Source organism: Sylvia atricapilla, chromosome 3 (genome assembly GCF_009819655.1).
Source record: "Sylvia atricapilla isolate bSylAtr1 chromosome 3, bSylAtr1.pri, whole genome shotgun sequence".
NCBI lineage: Eukaryota > Metazoa > Chordata > Aves > Passeriformes > Sylviidae > Sylvia > Sylvia atricapilla.
Window position 1 is genome coordinate 69,282,794 of NC_089142.1, and position 21,897 is coordinate 69,304,690.

General features: G+C 39.5%; 1 protein-coding gene across 2 annotated transcripts; it reads right to left on the reverse strand.

Moving 5' to 3' along the window:
* Nucleotides 1-5,416: 5,416 nt before the first annotated feature.
* EDARADD (EDAR associated via death domain) lies at nucleotides 5,417-21,453 on the reverse strand. Of its 2 annotated transcripts, none has more exons than XM_066315689.1 (6): nucleotides 21,379-21,453; nucleotides 17,862-17,920; nucleotides 16,573-16,612; nucleotides 13,577-13,665; nucleotides 10,723-10,768; nucleotides 5,417-8,282 (listed from the first exon to the last, which is right to left on the reverse strand). In XM_066315689.1, the coding sequence occupies exons 1-6, from the start codon at nucleotides 21,407-21,409 to the stop codon at nucleotides 7,906-7,908; spliced, it is 642 nt and encodes a 213-aa protein (XP_066171786.1). In that variant the 5' UTR covers nucleotides 21,410-21,453; the 3' UTR covers nucleotides 5,417-7,905. The 2 variants fall into 2 exon arrangements, with proteins under 2 accessions (XP_066171786.1, XP_066171785.1); XM_066315688.1 differs by having other exon boundaries at nucleotides 17,862-17,923; nucleotides 21,379-21,444.
* Nucleotides 21,454-21,897: the final 444 nt, after the last annotated feature.

Here is a 21,897-nt window from a genome sequence, read left to right on the forward strand (position 1 = left end):
GAATAACGGTCTGCTCAGAGGAGCACTACTTCAGGTTCCCTCTGTTAATAAGTTAGATGGAGAAGAGATGAGCACAAAAATAAAAAGTGCAATATAAAAGGCTCACAAGCTTAAATCACCATCTCCTATTCAATTAAAGGCATTTCTTAGCCCTGCAAAAAGCAGTGTATGTGACTATAGTGAATTTAGAATGGCATTCAGCCACTTGTCACAAAGACCACTACAGTATCTTAGCTAGATAATATCCAGTCTTCTATTCCACAATAAATCAACACAAAAGCTCCATCTCAAATCATATCTACTTGCTATGGTTCTGTTGATAGTTGTAGGATTTCTGCTTTACTGGGTACCTCAGGTTAGCTGTATCAGATTTGAAGGATTCACTCACAGAAAAGTATGATAACACTGTTTTTGAGGAGAACTGCACAAATGAGGTACTCAGATAAAAGGGCAGCAAAGCAGATTGCGTGGAGAAAGGTACCTTAGAATCATGCATAGCTGTGAGAGAGGACTGACAACTATTGTGTGCAGTCAGGTGCTAGCAAAAAGCGAGCTATTCAACTGTGCTACATAATTCCACACTACTACTTAAAAAGAGAACAAATAAAAGGTCCTGAGCCTGAACTTAGTTTTTCTTTGAAACTATTTTTCCAGGCACTCTAGTTGAAAGAGTAGAACATTTTAATAAAACCAGAATGACATAAGTACATTAAATACATTCAATTGTTGGTACTAGACTGAGACCTCAAAGCAGGCTTGAAACTTCAAACAGCAAAGACAGAAAATATGCTGAAAGGTTAGAATAAAACATATGATGCTGCAAGGAAGAGCAATAAGTGGAAGTGTTTCTAGAACCACAGAAAATAAATTTTCCTACTTTACTACTTCTTGCTCAGGGCTCTTCTGCTTTTGGGAAGAAACAATCCAAAGGAAATACAGTGATTTGAATTATGCACCAGTTCCTTACTGAAGCAGAACAGCTACTTGATTAGCATGATTTTAGGCTGAGTCATAGGCAGTTGATGAAATTTGGAGGAAAGTCCCTGTTCCAGCTCCCAAACCTGATGCAGCATTGACAATGAGTCAGTTTGGTTACAGCTTCAGCAGGTCTGTGCTACAGTGCTGTTGCTTTGTTCATAGACTGCCACTCTCCTGCCGATTTCTTGTGTCTACTATTTTTAGCACCATTTACAAAAGGCAGTCGTGACAGCAAATAATGAAGTTTTCCCTTATTTCCACAGTCCAAGTCCTAATTCAGGCTTTTTCTTTTAAATTTGAGTTGCACTCAACCATTGCTGGGTCTACGTGTAAGCCTGTCAGCAAAGACTTCTCTTGTTCCAGCAGAATTTTGCTTGCTGGAAAAATAGAAATGCTTTGTCAAGACAGATGCAGCCAATTTCAGCTGAAGCAAATATAGCAGCTTGGCCATAAGGTAGCATTTTATCAAGGACCTTGATACTTCCTAAGAAATTTTACCTGCCTCTCCTGTCCTTGATGCCAAGCCTGTAACCTGTGCCTCTCAAGGTTGCAAGCCATTGTCCAAATCAAGGTGGAAACAGACATAGTCACACTAACTTGGCCTGGTATTTTATGCACAGTTCCAATGATAAAATTTCCATCAATAATGGAATTCCCTAGATTTGATATGAATAAAACACTAGTATCCATTAAGAAACCTGCCCATGGAAGTTAGTCTAAGGTAGTTTTTTTTATATTGTTGTTGTTCCAGAACAACTGTTATTTTCCCTAATTTACACAGTACTACAGGCCACAGCGGTAAAGCCTCTAGCACATTGGACTGTTAAGTAGACATTTTGTGCTTAAGGACTTCATATGTTCTCTAAAGATTGATGTGTCTTCTGTAGTTTTAGTGGAGCTGTATGTGCATTGCAACACTTTCTGATGGAATGTAGTTTTTTAATGTCATCAACAACATGAAACTTCAGTTATTCCCTAGCTTCTTTGAAAGGCTTTAGACTCAAAGAGGACATGAGTCACCACCTCTTGGTACACAACATTAAAATTTCAGTTGACAGCCCAGCTGGCTCAGCTTTTACTTAGCTATGAGTTAATCAGTGGCCTTCCATAACTCTTCCTTGATATGTCACTATTTAGCTTCAATGATCATTCACATCTTCCAGTTTTCAGTTTAAAGCTTGCAAATCACGTGAAAAAAAAACCCTCATGGTTTTTTAAATGGGCTTACGGATTCAAAAGCTTAAAATGCTACAGATGCTTCAGGAACTAACGAATATCCTAATTTTTTATTGCAGTGCCTGGTTTTTAAAGCAAAAGGTCAAGAGAAACATAAGAGCAAACAAGATACAGAATAGATATGAAGGCCAAGGGACAAACAAGATACCAAGTCACTAGATCTTTTGAAAATCATTTATAGGCCATATATCTCTTAAAACATACTCACCCCTTCTTTCTTAAATCAGTGACATGACACTCTAAGTTTCTTGAAGTAGTCAGTATTACTCCTTCATTTGCATTGCAATAGATACGAGAGCAAACCTGTGCCTGTGCTGCCCTCTGCACACCCCGCCACAGCTCCACCCCAGGCGGTTGTGCCACGATCTGCACAGTGATTCAGTCCCTGTCTATCTACGGCCTGAATAAAAACCAGGAAATCTATTTCCTGATATAAGCCAGGAAATACCATGCATCTGTGCAAAGGGAAAGACTGTGAGATGTTCTCCTAACTGGGGACTGTGACCAAATCCAAGATCCCTAAACCTCCACCTTCACCATCCCCATTGCAGTTGCTCTTGGATATCCCTGGTGGGTCTCTGCAGCTACAGATGAGCTCACCTGCCCTCAGCTCTCCTGCATTTTCAGGGGAGAAGGGCAAGGGCTGTAGTATCGCCTGTCACCACGAGATGGTAGGTGTTTCCTGATGTTAGAGAGGATCAGGCTTTTAATAGAATTTTGAGACAGTGAACTTCTCAGCTTCAGAAAAAGCAGAGGCAAAAATAAGTAAGGCCCAAAAGAAAAAAAACTTGTTCATAGGACAGTGAATGAAGTAGGGAAAGCTCACATATATTGATGCAAAGACAAAAATTAATTCTCAGCTTACACTCAAGATATTTTTACTACTGTAAAGATTTGGGTGCTCCTTTCTTATCCTGGCTCTTTCTGTTAAGGCACTTTTTAGTTATGTAAATTTTTTTATGTCATCAACACCACGAAACTTCAGTTATTTTTTGAGAGAAAAAACATTCCCGAATTAAATATTGGGTAATTTTGAAGCAAACTTATAATCAAAAAAGAATAAGCAATTTCATGTGAATGTGTAAAGTTGTGTATCTATCCCTTGCTGTACATAAGATACACAGAGCACATTTATTAGCCAAGTTACTTGAGCTGCTCTTTCTCATTTAAGAATCTCAGACAACACTCATTACCATAATAACAAATATACATTTCCTCAAAGGACCCACCTTAAAATCAAGAATCACTGTTTTATGAAGGCAAAATATAGAGATCAAGTATGCCCAGCTGTTAATTGTCCCTCTGCCCCTAACAGAGGGTACAGCAACCCTTTTCCAAGGCTGTCAACTTCTCTTTGCCATCAGTTTCTTGTGAATGGAGTCAGTCCCAGGCCTTGGCCAAAATACAGGCAAATACTCCAGGCTGCACACCTCTCAAAATAAGTTCTTTTAGTCCTGCTATTTAGCCAGTCTGACCAGCAGATCCATACTAGTTGACTTAAGGTCAGCTGACCATAGCATGGAATGGCTATGGAACTCGCAGAAGTCAGGGACAAGGAAAATCACTTTACTGTCAAAACAAGCTCACACCCTCATGTAATGGTGCTCTGCCCTTCTATCCAAAAGTGAGTCATTATTTAAAATTCACAAGATATATTGAAAGTAGTTTATTTATAACTAATTGCTTTGCCTTCATGGACAGAAGAACATGATCTGCTGCAAAAATTACACACATAGGCTGCTCTTTAAGTTATTATAAATGCCATGCACTTTCTTTGACCTTGTTTAAATAATTCTGACAAATAATTTCCAGCTACGTCTGGCCACAAATCAAGTGTGCTACCCTAGTTTAAAGAACCATAAGGCAGAATTTACATTTCTTTACTCTTGCTAACAGCTTGACTTGGAACTGTGGGAGGCCTTTTGGGACAGTGAAAAACATGCAGCCTCTTGCACAAAGCACTGCCCAGACCAAGCTGCAGCTCTCTGTTTTTCAGTACTGAAGAGCCTTTGGTTTACAGTTTCTGTACAAGTTATTTTAAAGCAAGCATCTAGGACCATACTCTGACTACCCCTATCCTTTATGGTAGATTCCAAAGGACAGTCCCAAACCTATCCTGCATTCCTCTCCACAGATGCAAGGGAAGTGCATGCAGAGAGTAAGGCAACTGTATCAATGTAGCAATGTATCTGTATAACAGGCCATTCTGATGCACTAGCCAAATTGGTTGTGAGTAATATTATCAAACCACCTGCAGGTTTTTTTTGTTAGAGCTCTCAGGAATTCATCAAGGTTACTGAGAAAACAACAAGATCAAAAATAAGAAGAGAGCCTGAGAAAATGTCTGCAAAAAATGTAAACCCTAAACAGGAGAAAGACAACGTGAGGATGGACGCTTGACCAGCTGGATGTCCTGAAGGATGTGTGCCTGCCTCATGAAGAAGCAGCTTAGCCAACCCAGAGATCTGTGCCCACATGGACAATAGACCTAGAATCTATAATGTAAACAATAAACAGCTTCTGTTGAAATCATATTGATCCAGTTATTCAGTAGCCCATTTCCTTTCTGCACAACTGGACCCTGTCACCATTTTGCTGAGGATACCTCATAGCTGTCTGCACAGGAAAACTAGGTTCTCCTGGAGCACAGCACCACAACTTTGTCATTGAAGAACAGTTATTAAGCTCATTATATCTTAGATAAGCTTGCAAAAATGAAATAATACAGTGATTTGGTCAGCTTCATAGAAGCTGCAGTGGGTGGCAAAGGCCACTGATCATCCTGCAGGCACAGAGACAGCAGGTCTTATACAGATATACGAGAGGGATATAATGCAACAAAACAGATAGCCTAGTAGAGCCCTTTTAGTGTCCAGTATCAGACTGGTTATTAACTCAGGAAAGTTCACCCCATACATGTTTCATACATCTCTTAGTAACTCAGCTACAAGTTTCTAATTAAATAGTTTTGTTCATCATCTTACCAAAATTAACTCATTTTTCATATGAAAAAGATTAAAATAATGCATCTTCCTTTCTTCAACAGCAGTATGTGTTGCAAACATAAGTGCTTTAAGGCATCATGAATTTCATATATAAGGTATTTTTTACACAGAACAAGTAATTGATAGTTCAGTAATTCCAAGGTGACTGGTGAGAAGGAAAACAGCTGTTTTCCTAGCTGTAATGAAAACAAATACAATGAAGTCAAACACTGACAACTGTATTTCTTCTAGAAACAGTACACATTATAACAGAAGACATAAGAATAAATTGAACACTTAGAACCAATATCTTGAAAACAGATATAAAACTAAAAAAAGAGTGTATACATCTCCATTTATACCATACAAGGAGGAAAAAAGAGTATTTCAAGTATAGTAATAAGTAATCCAGTGCGTGGTGAAGTTTAAGGCTAACATTTTCAACCTTCAGAGCTGAATTTATATAGAATCCATCTATGAACTCTCAGAAGCAACTTTGTTTCCATCCAACATGAACTCTTGCATCTGACACTGACTTTTGAAGAGCCCCAAGAGATCAAACTCACCTTCACAAGACAAATTTTACCCAGAAATCAGGAAAAGCAGTAGCTTTCAGTTGAACATATTGATTCAGGAAGGCTACTGCATAATTTCATATTCCCATTCTGATTCTTAGGTGAGCATTCCAGCTGGTCTGGATCTACCAAAGCAGAGCATATTACAACGTCACACAGAAAACACCTGTGGCATGTTATGGGAGGGAAAAGCTGTGTGCATACAGACATATGATCCTAAACCACACATGCAGTCAGCCCAAGGTATGGGAATTAGGTTGGACAAGCTGCATTACGAGCTATTTGACACTGGCAGTGGATGCTTCTGTAGGAACTGAAGGCAGCAGGCAGCCCAGCCACAGGAATAGTCCCCAAAGCTGAATCTAGAGCATCTAACTGAACACAGAAGATTATCTGCAAAAGTTACAAGCTGACAGACATCTGTTGGGAAACCCCCTCTCTTTGGAGAGAACCATTAAACACTTGAACTGCAGCCCCAATGAGACAGAGCAGTAAAATTTCCTCCTTAAAATACAGCTAGAAAACTAGACTTTGAAAGAGTAGCAGCTTTTTTTGAGGAATTGTTAAAAAAAATTATTACAAATTCCAGTCTTTTCTAAAAAAATAAAAAATTCAAACCTCAAAATTAGGTCAATTTCTTTACCCTGAAACAAGACTTTCACCTTATTGAAGTCACTAAAATAAAGTTAATTTTAAGTGCCTGACATTGAAAATGTTAGCCTTTACTTCTAGCTCTTCTGTAACCATATCACTCAGTATCTATAGTAAAGTATTACTAGAGGTCCCTTTTCAATCTCTTACAGTAAGAAACTCAGCATACAGCATTAGACTGCCCTCAGCTTTGCTACTAATTCTTATTATTCCTACTCAAGAAAAGTAAACAGTGTATCAACCTGCACCCCATTCTAGTTTTGCCCCACATCTTGACCAGTGCTTTGGTATATACACCTATGTACATACTACATTGTCTGAGATGTCAGAAGAATGGTAAGAAAAAGGCCAATTCTGAAACATTTAAAGTGTAAACAGTGTAATTCAGAGTATCAAAATCCTTTAAAAAAAACATCAGTCTATAAACCACTATAAGTGCTTTAATAACCATTCACCTGGGCTGTAGGTGAATTCAGCTGTTCCTTTTCCATTAGAGTGGCTTTAATCAATATATAGTGCTAGTTTCACACAAGACTGGAACTGCCTTGGTGTGGGACAGAAAATAAGGCCAACTCACAGGACTGTAAAAAGAAAAAAACCACAGCCTGTGAAAAGGGAAGTTACAGTCAATACTAACAATACCCTGTGGTGCCATCCTCTTGCACTGCAAAGTGAGAGGGATTTGATACATGCACTCAGAGTGTACACTGTTTTTAAATCTTTGGGAAGTAATTTTAGGCATAGAGCCTTTTTATTGGTTCTTTTTGCCCCTCAAGGTTATGGGTTGAAAAGTCTCTGTGAATTGCATGATTTCTTCTTAGAGTAAATATATGGCCTATGATGTAGTAGCATGTGAGTAATTATTTTGTTTACCTTCTGTTATTGTTTAATGTCTACTCTTGTTCACAAAAGAGACTTAATTTGCTCAAATGTGATGTTGAATATTCGGTTAAATGTAACATTCAGACCCAAAATGCTGCCTGGAACACTGAGGTGTTCCTGTGCCAAAAACAGTGTCACAAAGCTTAAAAAACAACTAAAAAGGAAGCAAAAGATTCCACCTCATCTTGTACTAGGTGGAACATAGAAAATTGTGGGAGGGCTGCCAGTAAGGCCAAGAGACTTGCCTTCTAACTGTGGCTTTCCCAATAGGAACAGCACACAACTGATATGGTTCACAACTGCTGCAGTAAAACAAGTGGTCTGGCCATTTCTTTTCTTTTCAGGAAGGCTGTGAACAGCAGCAAAGAAACTGAAGGTATTTGCAGACACAAGAACACAATCTGGATTATTTCATCCCCTTTTGGAAGGTTATCTTTGTAACCCTGAGGGCATAAAGCTTACATTTGTGTATACAGTAGATAAAGCTTACACAGTATACAAACCCTCAGTACAGACTTTTCTCTTTCTTGCAAGGGAAACTTCCAATGCATTAGTGGTAGCTAGCATTTAACACATACAGACTGACAACTTTCTTTGACCTAGAAGTCATTCTGGTAAGTTCTGTTCCCTCTCTTGGGCCATTCCTCCTCCACCCATTTCAATAGCACTTTCACAACATCAATTCTCTTATAAAATTTACAGAGATCAATCAGCTGCTCCACAGTCCGGTCACTATTCCGTAGCAAGAACTCCAAGGTGGGACTTTGGGGCTTTTGTTCAAGGAAACACAATTCATCATATGTCATCCCCCACTTGCTTGCTAAATTTCTCCAGTTTTTCACTGTTGGATGGCAGGGATCCAGCTTTAGCCTCACTGTGTACAACAAGTCCTCGTCATTGAGCATGTCACTGATGGTCGGTGCACGGAATAAGCACAAGGAGCAGGTGACATTTTCCTTGCAGGTCTTCTTGAGATCTGCAGTGAAAACCGTTACATGGGAAGAAATTAGGCTTCTATTGGTGTGGTATCACCAGGAACAAAAAGTTAAAAGCATAAAGGCTTGAGGAGTTGCTTTGAATTGCTTCTGAAAAAGTCAGAATAGTGATATACCGTGCCTCTCTTCATGAAGAACTTGGGAAATTAACTTTCTAAAATGACTCTCTCCACTACACTCTAATCAAAAGTGGCTTTAATCGAAAAGACAGCAATTTTGAAAGTACTGTATTTATACCTTTACAGAAAAGACATAGGGTTCAATGCAGTGTGTGAGCTAGGATAGTCCCCATTTCTGTTTTTGGAACAATGTCACTTCCCTGAATCTGCCAAAATGCCCACTTAGATCACCAACAGGATTATGTGTGCATTCCATGCATCTTGTGTTCCTGTGTTGTGGAATGAAAGAAAAGGTTTTGCATTTCTGAGCTGCTGCCTTCATAACAACATGAGATACATGCACCAGGAGAATCTCTGCTGACAGATCCAAACACAACTAACATCTAGTACTTTAACACAATGAAAAATTAGGTATGTTCCTTTGCTTTGTGAGACCTCTTGCAATAAATACTGTCCCTGTTTTACCAACAAAGCCTATTTCAAATGTAGATCATGAAAAGGAATAAAGTGCATACTCCTCCATGTGTGAGAAAAACTAAAATACCAAGTTGCTGGAAAGAGGTGGTGATATGTTCTAAAATCTGCATCAAATACTGAAAATTGCCATTTAGAAATCTCCTCCACACCATAGTCAGTACCTCTCCCAAACCTGGGAACAATGTGGTGCTATCAGACTGTATTATATATTAATACCCCTTAAACCATGTAGAAACCAGTAGTCAAACTCTAATACCAAGACCTTTGACACTGCAATGCTGCAGGGAATGGTCTGAGCATTCTGGCTGCAGATATGACCTTGACTCTCCCTGCTCTTTTTTGAAAGCAGGGAGAATCTGGTATCTCCAAATAGTAGATAATGGACACGGCCCAGAAGCTTCTCCCAATGTTTCTGTGCTTCAGCCTCATTGTACAGCTTAAAATAGGGAAGTAGCTTGTCCTTGTTCAGACAAAACTCTGAAAAAGGGGCTGATTTTAATCAAATTATTAATTAAAAACAACAGAAAATGGTGACACACAATTTACAAGTGCTGTATCAGAGGCCTGAACTGTATCTCTGGCAAAGGACAAATCTGGTAGTTACTGCCACCTACTCATAAGGACAACAGCATCTGTTTGTGGGATTTTGTGGCTCCTTTTTTTAACATCAATTATTTATTTTCAGTAATTATTGTCAAATTGTGTGAAAATTCCAGAATATAATGTCTGCATGCACGTTGTATTTTATTTTTAAAGTAAGAACAGGCTATTGTTAGTTTTGTAACATTGCTCACCAGATTGCTTTTTTAGCAGGCCAAGGACAACTTCTGAAGTTTTCAACAAGTTAAGACGTGCAGCAATAACACTGCTTAAGACACATAACTTCATACAAATGCTTAGATTGCCAGTTCAAGGGAAACATGTTCTGGTGACATCTTAGCTCACAGGTATTCCACAGGCCTTGCAGCTGTTCTCTACAGGAATATGTATGTTAATTCATCTGTTCTTCCTGTGAATCCTAAACTCTTGCTCAAGTGAGACAAAACTTTTTTGCTTCATTCATACCAACCTTTCCATATACAAACAAGGAAAAATTAATATAATCCAATCAAATTTCTGGCTGAGCTTGGAGGGCAGAAGAGCACCCTATCTGAATTTCATCTTATTTACTCTGGCATGGTTGCCAGGGCAAGTTTTGTCCTCCAATAGAAATAGAGAAGGGGTAAAGAAAACACCTCTGTAAAAGGGCACAGATATAAGTAAACAAAACTAAACCAACCTGCTTCTTGTGCTATACCATCTGGAAGACTATAAAAAGCATCATAAAGAATCCTGCTTTTCTAAGGTGCCCCTGTGTTAGATGCTGACAAGCACTACCCAGCTGATTGCATGATCTTAATGCTACCTGATAGGAAAAGCTTTTTTACGGATAGGAACTCTCAGTTTCTTACTGTTAGACTAAGAGAACTATATATCATATACACACACCTCTCCCCAGCAGAACTCACACAATAATGGGATAAGCACTCACAGCCTACTGCCAGCTTCTGCTCTCTCTTGACTGCTATTTACACATCACTTCCAAAGGCAGAGGTACTAAATGTATTTGGGAAGTCCAACTTGTATATTTTGTATGGTCTGTATTATTGATCACCATCCTCTTAGAACAAAGGGGAAGCTGTAAATGACACTGGTAATTAAATGAGCTTCATAAGCACTAATTATCCAGGCAGTTATTTGTTATGACAAACAGCAATTTTTAAAAAAGCACTTTCAAATAAAACCTAGGAATAAAATATGGAGAACAATAAAGCTGACATATTACCTGAAAGTGATTTGTCAGTAAGGTTTTCTGTGTCTTTGTCTTCTGGCTACAAAGCAGAAAACAAACATAAAGTCACAATAAAACAATGTAATTGAACACTGGAATAAGTATTTGACTAATTTACAACCAGCAGGAGGTTACTTAGAAGAATCCCAAGCTACTTGTAAAGTCAGACAGAGAATATACATATAGTTTTGAGGAATTGCTAACAATCTGCAGTCTTTTCAGGCAGTATTTCCATGCTTTGGCTCATAAAACTGCCCTGTTGGTTGTATGCACTGAACAACTGCATTTTTATTAATGATAGGTTATAGCATTGCATCTTTTAACTAACTCTCTCTTAAACACCCAAAAGTTATTTAACAATTCATATGGTTTGATTTAAAGGATTTTTAAAATGTTTTGCAATGAAAAAACCAAGAATTTTGCCCATAACAAGTAGCAGTAAGGGACTGTTTTGTTGATCTAGGCAAAGTGGAGAATTTTTTTTACATAGGAAGCTTTTTTAGACAACAGGTGGATGTGAACATTTTTGCAGCTCATATCTAACCCTCCCCCTGTTCGAAGTTAACATTCCCTCAATGGTGTTTGGTCTGCTAATTAAACATAATGAAATTACTTAGCAGCCTGAGACTGTATCACACATTGTAACATTTAAATTCAACTACTTAGCAACCTCTAAAAACTGGAAGGACAGCCCCTTGATTGTAAAACTGTGGGGAAACTACAGCTGCCCTTACTTTAACTATGCAGGTGTGGAGCCAGGTGAAATAGCTTTCTTCTGCTGAGGATTTAAAGATGAAAGTAGAAGGGGATTTTCCCCTTAGATAGCTGCAGTGAAGTATTGTTGATCTTTTTGTACTGTGTCATTCTTCCGAAACTGTAACAGCAGGCTTCTTAATTTTGCAGGTTGTGCATACAAACAGAAGTCAATATATGGGTAACAATATAGTGTAATAGGATACTCTAGTCCTACCTGCTACACCTTCTCTACTAAGAAATCCACTAAAAATAGATTACAGGCAGTTTCAGCTGCTGTGGTGAACTTGCATACATTCACAATCTAATTATAAAGAAGGTGAACTCTCTCCAAAATATTTACAGACTTTGTTAAGAAAGGAAAAATTTGCATACTGTTTTCAGTATTTCTTTACTCCCTGAAAACTGCAGGACCACACATGCAACATCAAAATGTCTGCTCTCTGCTCAAGAGAGATCTAACATATGCCAATTGCAACTGAGTACGCCTTGCCATTATCTTCTAATAGTTTACTTTTCTACCACGACCACGACAGCTTTATCTGGACAGCACTTTCTAAACACAAACTCAGCCTTCACGGCAACATGTGAGCACCCAAAGTTAAAAAAATTAAATCTGAAGTTCATGATTACAGCAATTGTCTCCACTCCCACAAATTCCTGAAAAAGGCAGAATGTTATTACTGAGCCTCAAGGAGCAAATTCCCAGAAGGGTAGCTCATTAGGGAGAATAAGGAACTTCCCAGCACAGCTCAGCCTCCCCAGAGATTTACTTCACAAGAAACAAAGAAGCAAATTTTAAAAAAACAAAAACAACAACAAAAACCACAAAAAGCCCAACACACCAACAACAACCACCAAAAAAACCCCCAGATACTTAACTGCTGTCCTGACCTTCATTTCCCAGACTTTATCAATTCATTGAAGTTCAAACCTTATTGTGAAAGCCAATGCCTAAGTGCCCTTATGCCATTATACATGCCCTATAAGGCATAAAATATAAGAGTGGGTAGTACTGCAGAAAGTACAAAGAAAAGCAGTGATACTTACCTGTGCTATACATCTGTTTTCAAAATTCATATTTTTACTATCAGACATTATCCAATTCATCAAGTCAGATGCACTCAAGTTTATTCAAGATCATTTTCTTGTAATGTAATTGCAATAAGACAATGTAGTGTTACTGCCAGGGAAATGAAGGCACTAAGCAAGAATACTTTTTGCCCACAATGAAGATCCAATCATCCTCTACAGGTCTAATCAAAGCCATAAACTTATGTACAGTCTGAAGGTAAGCAGAAAGCTTTCCAGCTCTGTGAAACCATTGCCACCCTAATACAATGAATTATCTTTATAGTGATTCTAAACTGCCAATAAATGCTCTCTTCTTGATGATGGCAAGGAACAGTTACCTCCATCATCTGTGAAATGCATACCAAACCCATGTTTGTTTCTGATGGAATTCAGCTGGGATTCTGGCATTAGGAACTCCTTTTAATTCTTCATCTTGCTGGAAAATGCCCATTCATTTCTCTTCTCCAAGTTTTCTGCTCAACCCAAAGAGAATCAGTTTGAAATTCAGCAAATAACATTCACTTGAAAGATGATTACCACGGAGCAAGGGGGTCACTCAGCATTGCCCTTCCTATGGCAATGCAAGATTTCACAAAAAGTGGACAGTGTTTCAACTATGGGAAGAGCAGTGTCCCAAAATCAAAGCAAAACAATCTAATACCTCCCTAAGGGCAAGATCTAGGATTCCTTACTTCCTCTCTGTCTGGCTTTACTTTCACCAGAGGGACAGCATGCATGACAAAGCTTTAACTCTTTGCTGGCTCTTCTCCAGAACATCAATACATTGATCAAAACCTATTTAAAGTAAAAAGTAATGTTAACAATAAAATGATCTCCTTTTTTTTTTTGCTCTTCTCCATGAAAGCTCCCTTCACTTAACTCTTGAAAAGAAAGCAAATTTCTGGTCTGTTTTACTGAATAGTTTTGTGCTCTCCAGATATAGTCTGAAAATATACTTACTTGTTAACATATGTAATTAACAGCAGTAATTTAGTTCAAGTTCAAGTATCATTTTTCTTACCTGTTGGATTAGGCCAGAATCTGACGTAAGGGTCTTGATGTTCACAGATGCAATTTCCAAAGTAACTTGATCTGTTAGGTATTCCTCATCTAAGGCAAAGAGTGTGAAACACTGGTCTTCCACTCACACACAAATTTAAATAGTAAGACTATCAAACAAATTATAGTGTAGGTGACTAACATACAAAAATTAACTCTATATCATGATCAAACACTGGGAATTGCTAGATTAAAAGCCCAAAATGTTAAATCAGCAGAGTCTGTAGCAATCATGCAGAGCATGACTGTGAGAAGAAACATAATCCTTGCAGGGATTAGACATTAGAGTAGCAGTTGTTTTCTAAACAAACATCACACTATTTTTAAAGCAAGAGTCGTGTTCTTTCAGAAAGCTGACTACAGAATATTAACTGAACCAATACAACCATGTAGGCTGAAGATGTCACAAGTCACTCTAATTTTTGTTTTGCTTTTCTCATCACACTTAAAATGACAGTTAAAATAAGTACTGCATAAATATTTATCTTTTATTCTGCCTCTTTGTAAACTGGACTCATCCTACTGATTTCTACTACACAAGAATTTGCTGAAGCACTGAAATAATCCATTTCAAAGTGTGTTTATCAAGAGCCTTGGGAGTCCATTGAAAAGCACAGCATTCTGTAGTACAGCACAAACTCTATTAACCTTTCAAGCATCACTTCAACCCCTAAAATGGGATACAAAGGATACATAAACCCTTTGTGAACCTTGTACAAATGGACAAATTTCACTCTGCATTATTAGTAGGGTCCTCCTCATCAAACTATTTGCATAATTCCCCTGAGTCAGGTGCTGACTGACCATTAACACAAACTTTTAAAGGGTTACATCCTACATGTTTTTACATACAAGAACGCTCCATGGGATGACCACATTTGTAGTGCTGGTATGTTGCCATTTGTTGTTTGTTTAGTGGCAAGATCTCATTGACGAACCTCTATTATCTTTATGAATCATAACATACCAGAAAGAAGCAATATTTTCTTAACTCAGTCAAGAAATTGATCTGAATCAAAGAATTCATCCTTGCAAGAAAAAGAAAACCAAAAATTATTATTCTCCTCTTTTTTCTGGTTTTAAAAGATTGTTGAAAGATACTTCATCCCCAGTAATGTCAATATTTAGTAGAGGATCATCATTATTCTTTATGACTGTAGATCCAGAGACAATTTAAAAAAAAAAACCAAAACAAAACAATCTGTCTGAAAATGCAGATCATGGGCATCAAAACAGTGGAAACAACATGTGTGAAACTTGTTCTATATTTGAGTGGAAATAGAATTATTATAAAATCATGATAAATACTAAGGTGACCTCTGCAAGATAAAAAGTTCCCTCAACTCCATTTTATTTCATAATTAGAAAAGGGTGCCAAGAACTTTAATAACTTATGGTTCCAAAATGGCCCATTAATTAATTAACCAATAAAAGCAACAGACAGCCCCTCTTACCAATGTACTGTCTGTTCAAACATTAAATCTGAAACAAACATAATTGTGTGTTACAGAGAATCAGACCGGTACATCTGTTACAATTTTTAGTTGACAGACTCCTACTTCTGAGTTTGTATTTTTTATAGAAATAACTATGAAAAGCCATTCTCAGAGAAAGGATTAGATTCACAGAATGAACAGAATACTAAGAGGTATTTGTATCACATTCAACTACAAAGGGGAAATGTCAAGCTATATTAGTAATTACATCTTCTTACACTTAGTAAGAAAATTAAATATAAACCAAGTGCACTTCCTCTTTCCAGAAAGTACTGACCTTTCTACTTATGTCTTAGCTCTCTTTTTTAAATAAGGCACATTTAGAATATGGAATTTTGGATTTCAAACAACCCTGACAAATTTGAAATTCAGGAATTTTTCAAATTAATTCTGAGGAGGATCTAATGTCACAGGTGAGATAAAAAAACAAGACATAGAAAAAGATGTTCCAGTGTAATTGCTTTGGTGCTAATAAACAATTTTGAAGGACCAAACCACCTGCCTGCAAATAAACAGAAACTAGTTTATGACTTCAAATAGTCTCCATCTCACTTGATCCTTCCCTGCTGAGCAGCACTTCTGAAGAGTGCTCATTTCCTCTCTCTGCCTTTCTCAAGCCCTAGAATAATCTCCAACTTTTCTTTAACCCCAGTGGTACACTGCTCCCACTCCTCAGCAGAAGTTTCCATTGTGACAGGCCTGGTTTCCTCTGTCTGTACCACTGCAGACCTGCTGTGCAACACAGGATGGAGAACACACCACCGGCAGAGTGCTCCTCCACCAAGCCCCTGACAGTGCATTCCCTGGACAAAAGTCAGTGGCCAAGCCTGGGATGACAACAAAAAACCCACTCCACACATCAGGGAAATGTAAGGAGGATATTCACACTGTGTAATCCATGTATTTTTCTGAAGAACCTGCACCCCCGACTCCAATTTTAGCAAGGAAAGGCAGAACTTGTGCAGAGTGGACCTAATAGTAGGTTCCCCAATAGATGGTATTAACCACCAAAGATGGCACAAAGAGTTGACTGGTTATGAGGCTGGGAATGCAGTAAAAGGCAAAAGACCTGAAAGGTATTTCTTGATTATATTTCTAACAACATGAAGGCACTGGTAGTCCCTTCAAAGTCACCATGTAACATCATGATGTCTCTACCATCTGTTGTCTGAACCCCGTATTTCAACAGCACCACTATATTTTCCTTTCAGATCGAGAACTTGGGTCTTCTGATGACAGTTTTAGAGTAACTTTTAGATCAAAACTAAACTTGGGAAGCAAATTTCTAAAGTTAGATATACACACCAAACTGACCTTAAAAATAAAGAGGGCATTACATTTAAAACATAAATATCTAGCAAAAAGTATGAGTATTTCAACCTGTTAGGTAACACCACTGGTTTTATTGCAGATAGCAACACAGATCAATGATATCTGAATAGACAGAATTCACAATACTTACCCTTAGGTAGTCCTGTGTCTTGGACAGGATATTTTTCAGTCTGTCACAAAAAAGGCAAGAAACACAGGGATTTTTTTGGTTGTTGTTGTTTTAGGTTGGGTTTTTTTTTGTTTTTTTAGTGTAATTATGCTGGGGAAAAAGAAGAGTATTTATATACTTTTTCTTTATTTACTTTTCTAAGTGCATAATTATAGTTGTATCTCTCAAGTTGCTACATGGTGATCTGTTCACCATCAGATACAGCAACACTCTTTTGTGGGAACTGAGAAGTTGCTAACACGACTGATTAGCACATGAAGAAGTAACAGAGATTGCTGCTTTGCTACAGTATTTTTAAAGCTATTTTCCGTGAAAAAGCAGAGTTTAGGAAAGAAATTTTGTACTGAAGTAGCAAGATAATCTTGAAAACATAATGCATGCCAGGAGGAAGAGACATGACTGCCAATTCTCTTCTAGATTAAGCTTTTAATAAAATATTACTGCATTGAAAGAAAAAGAAATATTTTCCCCTTCTGCTTTAAACTTACGTAGCTGATTAAGATGAAATAGGAAACTATTATCACTGAATTTAAGGAGACAGCTACTGATTCCTGGGCGTGACCTAACTTACTATTGTATCCGAATTTTACCTCCTTCCCTATGGCCCTCGCCCTTACATGGTGTGGCTTTTATAGAAAGCCACTTTAGAAAGTTGTAATAGAATTTCGTATGACTTCTACTCCCACCTCGGCAGGAGCCGGGGTTGTTGGAGATCCCGACACCAGCGGGTTTGTGTACCAGCGAGCACCAGAGGGCGCGGTTTGGTCCCTCCCGAGGCTCCGCCGGGCCTGCCTAAGGCACTGCTCTTGGATCCCACCTCTCCGCGATACAAATCAGCGACAGGAAGTAATGATAGCTTAGTACGGTTGCAATTTTTAGCCCTAGGTGGGGTTTTTTATCCAGCCAAACTGTGTAGACAGAAGAACGTCAGCACCAATTTTTCTCAGTTGTTGGGACTTTTTTAAATTCAAGAGACGGCACTGCCATAGCCTTTGGAAGTTTTCCCTTGGCCAGCTCCACCCTGTTAATACCACCCTGTTCAGCTGATGCACGTGTTGGTATTTTTATTTACACTTTGACTGCACAGGTTAGTAGATTAAAGTTTGTTTGTTCAGTCATACAGATAAGCAAAATCTTGTATATACACTCACAGTTTGAGTTAGCATCCTTGAATGCTTTTTTTCGCTGTGGTATTACATAAGCACAGAGAGCTATAATGTTTTCAACTGCACTAGACCAGAAACACAAACCATTGTTAAGGAAAGAGTGCTTGGATCCGTATCCTCCACTGGCTCTTTTGCTGCATGATCTGCTGGAAAAAAGAAAACTTTATCACTGCATAATCATCAAACTATTTCTGCCAATTCATATTTTGCTTCTTTGTCTGACCAAGATAAAACACAACTATGCAGCCATTACATGCATTATATCTTATTTCCACAAGAAAACATGACAAACTGGAAAACGTCAGAACTACTAGCACAGAGATGAGAAACTACATGTGATAAGGACACCCAACCCTAACCTAACAAAAGATAGACGTCAACTAAAATCCCAAACTATCTTAAGTGAAAAAAAAAAAAAAAAATCACAAAACATGCCAGCAATAGATAATAAAAATTCAGTCATTTTTTTTAAAAGCTAAGTTCTGTTCTCCTACTGGCAGCATTCAATTCTTTCCTCAAAGAAATAATTCAAACAGGAAACTAACATACCAACTACAATGAAGATTAAAAACTATAACAAACACCAGATTACATCAGAAAATTGAAAATACTAATTTAAAAATATTTGAGCAAAATATTAATTATTTGTATACAACAGAACAGTAAAATTCAACTATATTAATATCAAGAGAATCAAAAAATAAATCTTCAAAGCACCTGCAGGTGAATCATGAAATGTTAAATCCTCTGCATCAATGGCTAAATTGACAAATACTAGGGGGATACTGACCACAAGTGCACAGAATATCTGAAACAAATCTCATAGAGAAGTTGGGATTCACAAAATGCTCGTGTAATTTAACATCATCCTGCCATATTTTTCAGAAATCTCTTCTGTTGATAATTATAAATGTTTTGAAAATCTGAGAAACATTTTAAATTACGTGGCAAGATCTTCATTCTTGTCACTCTTAATCTAAAAGCCACTTACTGCAAGTACACATTAAGTTTTCAGCTGCAACTAGTAAGACATGATTGTAATCAGTATTTAGTGATAACCTTCTTTGGAATATAAACCCCAGTAGATTCAGAACAGAGTCACAAAAACTAACTACAAAACACACATTATGAACACTGAGGCCCAAAACAGAACAGAAGTTACACAGACACTATTCCAACCAGCTCAAATTTAACACAGTTGCTTATTTGGGGACCCACTCCTACAAATCCACTCAATACAACAGAACAAGCTGAAGCACTAACCAATGCAAGGCAGCACAATAAACTGAAAATAAAAAAGGTGGCAGCAGTAGGACAGAGTTGCTCTCCCTCCTGCTTCTGTGAGGCAGCCCCACCAGCAGCACTTCCTGGGTGTCCCTGAGAATCCAGGTAAAGCCTTTCCCAGTGCTAGAGCCCCCAGTAAGGGCTCTGTCCCCTATTCTCTGTTACATCTCCATGACACCACCAAGGTACTTTCCACACTGACAACATACTTTCCACAATCCAGAGGGAAGCACTGGAAAAACTGGAGAAGCTCAGAGAATACAGGCATTTGAAACAAGGACTTGGCAGACCCAAGGGTATCTCTACAAGAGATGATGTGGTATAAGGGTGTACCTCTCACTCCTGCTTTTTAGGTCTCACACATAAACACTGTCATGGGAATCTGCCTCTTTCATGCTTAGCACCCATCCTGAAAAGTATTTTAAAACTGTATTTCATTTCCTATACCTCAATTGCTTCCCTTTATTTAATAGTTCTTTATGAAAATAGTAAGAAGAATAGTTTGTTTTGTTTAGGTTGTAGAGCACTACCAAGTGCCCAGCTTTTTTTATAAGTGGCATGACTGTATATGAATATTTGCACCTAAGATGAAAGACTCCACATATTGGGCTGCAGATGATTCACCAGGGTCTTGTTGACCACTCATAGTAGGTAGATAATGTGAAAACCACAGACTCAGTATTTTATTGTGAATAAGGCAATTCAAACGTCCTTTCTCTCTTTCCCACATGCATCTGCCCCAGCATTCCATAGCTCCTGTCATAGAGCAGGACACAGGTCCACAAAGCAGTAGAGAGGAAAGTTCTGTGTTTATCTCAGATGTAAACCATCCACAGTTTTCCATGCTGAAAGGCCAACAGGAACTGAAGCTATCATCTGACTGACTGTCTGATTTCATGGTTACTTTGACAGACAGCTTCATAACAACACTACCTGGGATCCCTCACAAAATCATTACCACCATACTCACCCTGACAGGATACAGACAACTGGAGCACATTTAGTTCCCTACACTTCTACAGGGAGCCACAAGCGAGTTGACTCAGATGGACATAAATCACCATGTGCATATTGACTCCGACAGACATAAATCAGGTTCAGTGGTTGCTCCTGAGGTTCATTTCTGCCATGCAGCACCTGCACGCTGCTCAGCAGCTACCACAGCTCTGCCAGGGCTCATCCAGTATGACCGGTCTGCAAGAAGGGCAGCAGACCTGCACCAATGCCCACCTTTTCTACCACTCTCTGTTATAGTAGCAATACTGCTACTATAATGGGGATGCAATGCTTTGCACTTACCAGTGCAAGCAGTTTTTCTGCTTTTCACCCTTGCATTGGAAGGAAGTCTGAAAGTGAGTTTTAGAACTTTGGCATTTTGACCTTTAAGCAGGAGGGGGTTCCTAAAGCACCAAGTACAGTATTCCCCGCTGTAACAGCTTTTCTTTGCACCACAGTCCTGACACCACCAGTAGTTGAGAGAAGCACTTAAGGTCGGCTGCAGTTACATATTTCAACCACGCACATAAGACCTTTTTCACACCAAGGCTAGGCATACACATTAATAGTTTAACTTAGCACAACTTAAACAAGTACTCACTCTAATACTAATGTTTGCTCATAGAGATGAACTCTTTGATTAAACCCAAACAAAAAAAATGTTGCTTTGACTAGAGGCACATGAATTCAGACTTGAAAAGGAGGAGAAGATACGGCAAATTATACTAGAATAGTCAGTATCTGAAAAGCCCACGTCCACCAGCACTTGTGCATTTTTGTTTACTGTTAACTACTCAAAACTTTGTCCCTGTCTGAGCAGAGAGGTACGGAAAAATCTGTGATGCTGGCAAACCACAGGTGAGGTGCTTAAAAGTTATTTGCACCATTACCATTACTATGTAAGTTAATGCCTGTAGACTTCGTAGCCGCCTGAGATATGGGCTTCTAAGAAAAAGTTTTTTAAAAAGGTATTTTGAACGTGCTGTTAGCTAGCGCAAACTTACACGCTAAAAACTGAAGTAGGCTTGACAAGACAAGTTACACTAAATCACATCAGCAGAGCACATGATAAATTACTACCATACTTAACTGGCGTGTGCGGAGCGGGAAAGGAGCAATTTAAAAACTCTTTTCAGCCCGGCCGGGGCTACGCTCCTCACCTGGCTCCCAGGAGCCGCGGCCCCGGCTCTGCCCGGCCCGGGAGCCGCGGGCCGCACCCCGCGCATCGCCGGTCCCGGAGCTCCGGGGGCCCCGGCAGCGGCCGCCGCTCCTCGGGCCACCCCCGGCCCGCCCACCCAGCTCCCCGCGGCGCCGGCCTCACCTGGGGGCAGCGCGTCCTGCGGAGCGGCCATGGGGCGCGGCGAGTCCCGGGGCGAGGAACGCGACGTGCCCGGAACCGCCGCCCCGCCGCGCCGCCCCCTTCCTGCACCGCCCCGCCGCAGGTAGGGCGCTCCCGGCAGCCGCGGAGCCGGGCAGGTCGGCCCCACCCATGGCCCTCCCGGGCGCCACGGCCGCTGGGGTAGAAAGCGCGTCCGCCGGGAGCCCGCATTTCCCAGCGGGAAATCCCGCGCCCCCGCCGATACGTCGGGTTAAATCCTCCGTGCGGGAGGTGCTCCCATGAGTGAAAACGCCGTGTTTCGCTGAGACCGCGGACACGGAGTGCTGGTTCGGATCTAAAAGCCAGCTACTTCAGCAATGTGAAATCAAGTGCTCGCTCTCCTGGTCTTGCGGACATTTACCCGCGTGAATCAGTCACTGCCTTCCGACAGGGAAAGGCGGTCTCCAGCAGGGCTTTAGGTGCATCGGTAGGTGGCTCAAGGTGCACGGACAGAGTTTACAA

Excerpts from the sequence above, each read along its gene's own strand:
- EDARADD (XM_066315688.1), bottom strand. The coding sequence starts at position 21,409 with ATGGCCGCTCCGCAGGACGCGCTGCCCCCAG. Across the intron at positions 17,924-21,378 it reads GCAGGACGCGCTGCCCCCAG|CAGATCATGCAGCAAAAGAG; the intron begins GTGAGGCCGGCG and ends TCTTTTTTCCAG. Across the intron at positions 10,769-13,576 it reads ATTCTGGCCTAATCCAACAG|CCAGAAGACAAAGACACAGA; the intron begins GTAAGAAAAATG and ends TCTGCTTTGTAG.